Source organism: Cajanus cajan, chromosome 8 (assembly GCF_000230855.2).
Source record: "Cajanus cajan strain Asha chromosome 8, NIPB_CcT2T_4, whole genome shotgun sequence".
Classification (NCBI taxonomy): domain Eukaryota; kingdom Viridiplantae; phylum Streptophyta; class Magnoliopsida; order Fabales; family Fabaceae; genus Cajanus; species Cajanus cajan.
Genome location: NC_138524.1, coordinates 51,300,271 through 51,309,928, shown reverse-complemented (window position 1 = coordinate 51,309,928; position 9,658 = coordinate 51,300,271). Strand labels below are relative to the sequence as shown.

The 9,658-nt window shown below is 39.0% G+C and overlaps 2 protein-coding genes across 2 annotated transcripts; both read right to left on the bottom strand.

Annotated features, from left to right (window-relative positions):
• Positions 1-824: 824 nt before the first annotated feature.
• LOC145950516 (uncharacterized) lies at positions 825-2,540 on the bottom strand. Its single transcript, XM_083061608.1, has 2 exons — positions 1,447-2,540; positions 825-1,263 (listed from the first exon to the last, which is right to left on the bottom strand). Exons 1-2 carry the CDS (start codon positions 2,538-2,540, stop codon positions 825-827), a joined length of 1,533 nt encoding a protein of 510 aa, XP_082917734.1.
• Positions 2,541-2,738: 198 nt separating this feature from the next.
• On the bottom strand, positions 2,739-4,979 carry LOC145949210 (uncharacterized). The gene has a single exon (XM_083061607.1). It carries the CDS (start codon positions 4,977-4,979, stop codon positions 2,739-2,741), a length of 2,241 nt encoding a protein of 746 aa, XP_082917733.1.
• Between the last annotated feature and the right edge of the window lie 4,679 nt (positions 4,980-9,658).

Below are 9,658 nucleotides of genomic sequence, written 5' to 3'. Positions count from 1 at the left end.
ATGAGAGGCCTTCCAGGGACTGGTGGCACTAAAATTGGCGGCCTCTGTAGATATTGTTTTATTCTGTCAAAGGTTGCTTGGAAATCATCATTCCACTTCATTGGTTGATTTTTACGTAACAATTTGAAAATGGGTTCACAAGTAGCTGTTAATTGAGATATGAATCGGGCAATGTAATTCAATCTTCCCAAGAAACCTCGAACTTCTCTTTCTGTGCTAGGCGGTGGCATCTCAAGAATTGCTCGAACCTTGTCGGGATCCACTTCTATCCCTTTTTGACTGACTATAAATCCCAACAATTTACCAGATTTCACGCCAAAAGTACACTTCGATGGATTTAGCCTCAACTTAAACTTTCTTAGCCGCTCAAACAATTTCTTCATATGGATCACATGATCTTCTTCTTTTCTTGATTTTGCGATCATGTCATCCACATAGACCTCAATCTCATTATGTATCATGTCATGAAACAAAGTCACCATTGCCCTCTGATATGTTGCCCCAACATTTTTTAGCCCAAATGGCATAACCTTGTAGCAAAATGTGCCCCATGGTGTGATAAATGTCGTTTTCTCCCTGTCCTCCTCAGCCATCTTGATTTGGTTATATCCTGAGTATCCATCCATGAAAGAAAAGAATGAATGTTGAGCTGTGTTATCTACTAACACATCAATGTGAGGTAGTGGAAAATCATCCTTCGGACTGGCTCTATTTAAATCTCGATAATCCACACACATACGAACTTTCCCATCTTTCTTAGGAACGGGTACTATATTGGCAACCCATTGTGGATATTTGGCAACAGCTAGAAATCCTGCGTCAAATTACTTTTTGACCTCATCTTTAATCTTCAAAGATAATTCTGGTTTCATTCGTCTCAACTTTTGTTTGACGGGAGGATATTCTGGCTTCAACGGTAGCTTGTGTTCCACTATGCTAGTATCAAGCCCTGGCATATCCTGATACGACCAAGCGAAGACATCCTTGTAATCATGTAAAAGCCTTATCAACTTATTACGTTCAGCTTCTTTCATGAGCGTGCCAATCTTGACTTCTTTCTTTTCCTCTTCGTCGCCCAAATTAATTGTCTCAGTTAGCTCTTCATGTGGTTGAATCTCTTTGACCTCTTGTTCCACTAATCTTAATAACTCAGGGGAAGGCTCCAAATCATCCTCTATTTCCTCACAAGTTTGATTAACGGGACAATCAAAATTATTTGATGCAACACTAGCATTGTCACTTTCAAGTGCATTTTTCTCAAATCTGCATTATTTGAAGTTAGGATAAGATTGATAAAGAGATTAAGGAGAAAGGAAGAGGCAAGACATGAAAGAAGAATGAATGCATTTTATTTAATATTAAAAGGAAATACATGAGCCCTTATTCAATGAAATAAATCTTAAAGCCTTGGGCAGAGCAATAAGATTAGCATTACAAGAAAATTACTTTAAATTTGAATTAAAAACAACAGGCAGCTTGACAATCTCCCAATTATTAAGCTCCATGTTCGGTGGACAAGCGCGAACCAGACTAGCCTGTTCGTCCTCATGAAAGTCTTGCTCAACAACAGCTATTAAGTTTGGAAACTCGAACCCGGCACTCCAAAAGCTTTCTCGTAGATCACAGATAGGGACCCCATTAATTCTTGCCTCCCTATTTTCTAGCCTGGCTAGCCTCCTTTCTCTTTTCTCATACACAACCCGCCATCTGTCAGCTTTTGAGGGTTTGTAGCCCAAACCAAATCGATCTTTATTATCTATCAATTCAAGGAATTGGCTTGGTCCTTGTGCATCTCTTCCTAGTCCGCAACCATGTTGATATCCACTCCCTAACATGGTTTTAGCTACCATCATGGAGGCACCAGATGGTTGTGGCTTCACGATGTTCTTTCCATAACTTACATTTGCAATTTCAAGCCCTTGAAATGAAGTCTCCAAAGCTTCTTCAGCAACTTCAATATAAGGAGTGGATGAAGGTTTACTAACCAATAGGTCCTCTTCAGCCAATATAATGATTAACTTGTCATCCACAATAAATTTCAGCTTTTGGTGAAGTGTGGAGGGTACAGCCCTTGCACAATGAATCCACGGTCTTCCCAAAAGGCAACTGTAAGCTGGTGCAATGTCCATCACATGAAATACTACCTCAAAAGTAACGGGACCAATTTGGATAGGTAAGCTTATCTCGCCGATCACTTCTCTACGAGACCCATCAAAAGCTCTCACTATCATAGTGCTTGGCCTAATGTATGATCCATCGAAAGGAAGTTTTGCCAATGTTGCTTTTGGCATCACATTCAACGAAGAACCGTTGTCAACCAAAACTCTTGCCAAGATATGGTCCGTGCATTTTACTGATATATGCAAAGCTTTATTATGCCCTGCTCCTTCCTTTGGTATCTCATCATCAGTAAAGGTAAGGTAGTTATTGGCAGTGATGTTTCCAACAATACCTTCGAATTTCTCCTCAGAAATGTCATGAACGACATGCGCTTCATTCAATATCTTCAGCAATATTCTTCTATGGGATTCAGAATTCATCATCAATGACAAAAGTGATATTCTGGCAGGGATTCGGTTCAACTGATCAATCACCGTGTACTCACTTTGTCGTATGAGTTTTAGAAAATCATGTGCCTCTTCATCGGAGACTTCCTTTTTCTCCTCTTCTCGCTCTTTGATTATCCTTTCATCCACTACTTCCTTCCCTTTCTCGTGACTCTTCTCTACTTCTTTAGCTTATTTGATTTTCAACTCTTCAGGAGTGTAAATTCGACCACTTCGAGTCATTCCACCAACCCCAGCAACATTTGTAATGTCGGTGGTTTCTAATCCCTCTTTAGAGACATCAATGCTAACCTTTGCACCATATCTCCATGGCACTGCTTTGTTATCTCTGTAGGGAAAAGCTTTTGGTACTTGTATTGTGATAGGCTTTGGTCTGTCAACATTCAAAATGTTCGTACCCCTGGTATAATGGACAACCAGGGGTTTTGGGCAACCTACATTTGAATCCACAGCCCACACATGACTTTCAAAACAGCCGACCTGTATAAGTTGCTTATCCATTAAATCTTGTAGGATTTGTTTAAACTCGTCACATTCATCAATCTTGTGACTCTTACCAGGATGCAATCCACACCCCTCCTGTTTACCATAACTTCCTTCCAACATTCCAAACTTACACATCTCTTCAAAAATGAGGTTTAAGGGAGTTTTGACATCCTTCACTCTCCTTATCATAAGCTGATCTTTATTCTCCTCAATAAAATTAACTGTAGGCCCTCCATGCCCTGGTAGAGGATTGTTCCCGATATTAGGATTATCCTCTTTGAAGTTTAACCATCCGGCCTTAATCAAGCTTTGTACCTTAAATTTTAAAGCTCTACAATTCTCGAGGGAGTGACCAATAGCTCCTGCATGATAATCACATTTAGAATTAGCATCGTACCCCCTAGGATATGGTGGTTCCACGGGCTTCATTGGGCAAGGTACTACTAAGGAATTTTGTAGTAGGAGAGGGAACAACTCAGTATAGGACATAGGGATAGGGTCAAACTCAATTGGTTTTCGGTCTTGGGTGTTTTGTGACCTTGTATGACTAGGATTTTGGTTCCATGGTTGGGTAGATTGAGATGGTCGTATGGTGGATGTTGCGGGTGAAGCTTGCAGAGCTTGATGGACCGGTTGTTGAGGATATTGTGAGATGGTGGTAATATTTGGGTAGGCCATGTGAGGGGTATAGAAATGAGGAGACTTGTTTTTAGGTATCCCAGGAGAGTTGAATGTCACTGCGTTTGTATCTCCTTCCTTTTTCTTTCCTGCACCACTTGAAAATTTCCTTGAACCAGCTATTCCAACTGGGTCAACCACAATCTTCCCACTCCTCATGCCATTCTCAATCCTTTCCCCAATGATAACTATATCAGAGAAATTTGATGAAATATTCCCAATCATCTTATCATAGAACGGTGCTCGTAAAGTATCAATGAACAGGGCTACCGTTTCTCTATCGGACAAAGGAGGTTCCACTTGTGCTGCCACTTCTCTCCATCTCTGAGCATATTCCTTAAATGTCTCACCATCCTTTTTAGACATGCTATGTAGTTCAAATCTATCTGGAACCATGTCAATATTGTATTTGTATTGTTTAAGGAAAGCATCAGCTAGATCCTTCCAGGAGCGGATATAGGCCCGTTCAAGATGCATATACCAATTCAAAGCTGCCCCAGTTAAAGAATCCTGAAAACAATGAATAAGAAACTTATCATTGCGAGCATACGCTGCCATCTTTCTGCAGTACATGGTCATGTGATTCTTTGGACAACTTGTTCCTTTATATTTATCAAATTCAGGAATTTTGAACTTTGGGGGGAACTCTATGTCTGGAACCAAACAAAGATCGACAGCTTCACCGATATCATAGCTACCTCCTTCCACAACCTTTAGCCTCTCTTCTAGCATTTGTAACTTTACGCTAGACTGAACATGTTCAATTCCTGAGGTTGGTTGATGTCCCCCAGAAGTTTGGTGAGGATTCCCTTGGTTGGTGAAATTAGGATTTTGGGCTTGGTAGGGAATTTGATGTCTGTAAGAGGTGGCATTCATAGGTGGAACCTCAGGTTGGGTTGGTGGAATTTGTTTAGGCGGCTGGTTCACTAATGGTTGGTGCTTATCCGGAGGATCCATGATTATTGGAGGTGTGTAGTTGGGCGGAAGGCCATATTGTGGCCATTGGACCTCTGGAGGGTCAACATGTTGGTCGGGATTAAGATGTAGAGTTAATGGTTGTGCTGGGGCTGGGGTAAAGCCAGGTGGATACGCATGAGAGGTTGATGATTCTCCTCTAGCTACTGGAGGGGTCCCTTCCATGTTTTTCACTTGTATCGATTGCAACATCTCTATAATTTGAGCCATTTGTTCCTTCAGTTGATTGATATCATTTCTCATTTCTTCGTTGCGTTCCTCCATCTCATCCATGATCTTGGCCTGAGAGCGAGTTCTATAACGATGCCGAGGAAACACTTTGTTTTTTTGCTTTATTGCTTTCAAAATACAAAGTAAATTTTTATGAGTATAAAAGAAAAAAGAAGACACAAATTATTATTATTGTTATTTATTTAATTAATTTTTTTTTGAAAATATTGGTTTTGTATTCAAATTAAAGAGTGATTCCCCATATCTTAACGCTAGAGGCAAAATCTCTTAGGTTATACAACGGTTGACACTTATTTCAAGGGAGCATTCACTCCTCAATGGATAAGGTCATCTTACTAGCAATGCAAGAGTACGAACCACACATTTCTAAACAAGGATCAATCATCTCAAGATAAAAATGTGATCAACAATCATTCAAGGGAGAATTCTCTCCTCAATAAATGATGTCTAAAACAAAATAATATATCAAGTCAAATGTGCTATTATTATACTCCAAATCAAAATGGGTTACAATAATTGTATTATCTCATTTTACATGAGACTCCTAGCTAAATTTTGACAAAATTTCACGAGCTTGAAGATCTTCCAAGGAAGCTTTATTCCAGGACTTGAGTTGATCTCTTCATTTACTTCGTGCACATGAATCTTCAAGCTTTCTACTTGTTTTTGGACAGCTTCAGTCATGTCTCCACACGTCTTCATCCACTCTTTCACCTTCTCACGATGGTGTTTTGCAATTAAATGTAACCCATTGACATCAGATTTTAGCTGGTCCTGCTCTAATGTTAAATCGTCAATTCTTCTCAACAATTGTTCTTCATTTTGACTAGCCATCTTGAGTGACTCAGAGTATTCTATAGCCACATTCCACCATTTCTCTACCTCTTGGTGTGCATCTGTTAGCTCCTCTTGCATGCGTTCTATTTTTTGTTCTTTCTCACGATCACCTATTTCTGAACGCTCTTTTTCTTTTTGGATTTTTGCCATCTCATTTTTTACTTTTTCAATCTCTCTTTCCATATTTTTCAAAAGGGTTTCTGACTCTTTTTCTGCCATTCTCTTTACTTTTTTCACATGGGTTGAATTTTCATAAGCATCAGCACATTCATTTTTTAGGTGTTCAATTTCCATGTCCTTCTTCTGACATTGCCTCTTAAGAATCTCTATTTCAGTTTGAGCACGTTCTTCTTTTTCTTCCATCAACCTCATTTGAGCTTTCATGACTTCTAACTGAGAGGTTAAAGAAGCCAATGCTTGGTTAGTTTCATGAGATTGACTCTCTTTATGTTGGACTTCTTTGAGAATCGGGATGGAAATTCTTCTGGCCTTCCTCCATTCTTTATATTCTGAAGAGGCTGTCACACGAGGTTTTCCAAGCTCTGCTTCCCCTTTCTTTTTGATCTTCCCCCAAGCCGCTCTAACTTCTGCCTGTTGTCTCATATTATCTGGAGCATATTGAAAGCTCAAACCTCCTAACTCTTTGCTCTGAGGCACAAATTGAGTCCATTTGAGTTGTCTAAGAGCAATTGTTGGGGTGTATGCTACACATCCTCTCGACCCCATTAATGGAACATTCAAGAAATCTCCACAACTAAAAATTGTACTTCTAGGATGGTACCAAGGACATACCCATGTAAAATGCTCTTCTTTTAATGTCGAAAGATCTCCTTTCCACTCTGATGCTTCTAATTTCTTCACTGGAATACGATGGAAGCTTCTTAGAGGATCTGGCATATATCCCATATGATTGGAAGCATATAAATGGGTCATGATCCAAACATATAATAAATGATTACAACATCGTAACATTCCTCTTTTCTTTTGAGGGCATACTTCCAGAGAGAGGAGACTATCGGCAAGAATGGCTGGAACAGGATTCTTTTTTTGTGTTTCGTAAGCGAAGAACACATCCATTGCTGCTTGATCGATTAAGCCCATTGTGAATGGGAACAAAACTAACCCATAAATAAGTAGAGCTAGAGTCTTGTTGAAATGTTCCCAATCACCTTTCTCGGCTAGAGATATCATATGATCCTCTAGAAGATCTTTATTCCTTCCTTGAGTCGCGCCTTTGCTCACCAATTCTGTTTGTTGTGATGACAAGCCAATTAAACCAGCAATTTTCCCTCTTGATACATAGTTCCCTTTATATAGATAAACATCAGCTTCTTATTTGAGAGGTAACCTTAGTATTATCTCATATTCTTCAATTGTGGGAACCAAATCCATATGAGGCAACTCAAAGCACCTAAAATCTGAATTCCAATATTGGGCTAATGCACTTAGCATATTAGTTTCTATTGAGACCAATAGCAAATCCAGAATCTGTCCATATTTCTTTTGAAAGTTCGCACGAACCTCCTTACTCATTTTCTGGCAGATCTTACCTACCCTTTGGAGATCATTTTTTAGCACATTTATCCTGATACTCTTACTTAACCCTGATGCATTGCTAGTATGATTTTGAATCTCCTCCATATCGAATACTATCAATTATTTTAAGGTTTAAAAGAAAATAAGAAGAGAAAAAAAAATGAGATGAGGACTTAATTAAATGAAAAGAAAAAAAAATGAGATAAAGACTTAATTAAAATGTGACTTACTATGCCCCTAATATGCATGTATGCATGACTTTTTATCATTTATCCTTTATTTATTAAAAAAAATTATTTTAGGCAAGAAAAACACCCTAAAAAATTGATATTGGATATAAATTTATGATGCATGAATGTATAACATTTTTTTTTGTTAGTATGAACATATATCAAAAGAGGGATAGAGAGTAGTGCGAGGTAAGCCTAGGGTAGGAAATTTCTAAGGTTAACACCCTACTTTGGAAGGTCATTAAGTCCACCTATTAGTGCATGGTTTTGTGGGTGAATCTAAAAACTCCCCAAGGTTTATTGGTCCCCAGGTTGCCCTTATCATATAAATAAGGACCTAGCGCATGAATTAATCACAAGTAGGGAACATACCCTCTCAATATGATTAACCCATACTACTAGTAACAACCTGAGCGGTAACTCAACAACGGTCAAGTGAGCATCAAGCCCCTCAATAACAGTCATCAAGCCACCTTCTCTTCTTAGGCTCGCACAGGCTCGGGTATAGAGCCCAAAGTGTGTGAGGTACAAGTGTTAATGGGTGTGTAAGATAACAAACAAACATGCAAGTAAAATAAACAAAACTCTAATTTAAACTTAAATCCAAACAAAGCATGCGTAGCAAACAGAAATTAACACACAACATACAGATCCAGAACGGGCCGTTCCGAATTTGGAACGGGCCATTCTGACAACTTTTTGATTCCTATAAATAGAAAGCTTGGGCACAGTTCTCAGGGCCACACAAAATTTCGTCCAAGACTCCTTAGAGCTCAAAATTTTTCTCTCTCTCTCTCTCCTATTATATTTCTTGAGATTTGTGAGGCATATTGATGGAATAACACTAAGGCCGAGAAGACCAAGAGGTGATATACTAAAGGAGGCAAGAGGAATGGGATAGTAAGGCCATTTTTGGACCTTAGCTCCTAGGTTTTATAGCATTTATTTCTTTATTCCTATTTTGCCCTTGTCTTTAATTTCCTATTTTACCCTTGTATTTTGGGGTATTTTAGTCATAGAATTTATTTTATTTTATTTCCTATTTTACCCTTGTATTTTGGGGTATTTTAGTCATAGGATTTATTTTCTTTGTATTTCCTATTTTACCCTTGTATTATGGGGTGCTTTAGATGATTAGGTTTTTAATTTGGGCTAGGGTATTACACTAGAAGGGTGACACATTTTTGGTGAGTTTTGGATCTATTTTTGGTGATAGAAAGGCTTAGGCCCAAGTGGAGGGCAAAGGTTGCATGATCATATCATACACCTTGATGTAGCCAATCTAGACCCATAGATTCCAAACTTGGTCACCAAGTAGCATCTAGGGTTCATTTGGCATGTCATTTGGAGTGCATTTGCCTTGTGAATTTCGGCCATGCACACTCCAAATGCAACCCTAGATGCCTCCCCTCCTATAAATACCCAACACCCCACCACTTGTAAATACTTTGGAATATATAGATTTTGAGTGAGCATTTTATGCCTCAACATCTCTTCCTTAGTCACTAGGTTGGATTCGTCTAACCCCCTCCTATCTCCACCCTTGGAGAGTAGGAAACCTAGAGTGGCCTCCACCTTCACTTAGAGTGAGCCAACCTTGTGAGTACCCAAACACCTTTCACCATACACTTCTGCCACCTACAACCATTTCACGCCTAGCTTCCCTTGTCACCATAAACCTCCCTTTTGTCTACCCTTTGGTGAGCCTAGATCAAGGGCAAGGAGTCTCCTTTCAACCACTATCATCATCCATGGAAGGAACTACTCCATCAAGTGGTATCTAGAGCCAAGGATCATCAAGGGTAAAACATTGTCTTCCTTGTCTTTTTCTTGTTTTTCCTATTCGGTCATTCCTCCTCTCCTTCTCATTTCTTGTGTGGCCGAATAGTTTAGGGCTCATTCTTTGTTCCTTGTGAGCCTTCCTTGAATATTTTAGGTTTCCATTATTAGGTGTTGCCATGCTTTTTCATTTTTAGGTTTGAGTCTCATATGAATATGCTTTTTGATTTTTGAATCTTTTAAGTTTTGTCAAAGTTTTGTTTCCTATATTTTGTCAAAAAAATTCCATGTATGTATGCCAAACACTTTGCATGAATGCATGAATCAAAAATATATGAT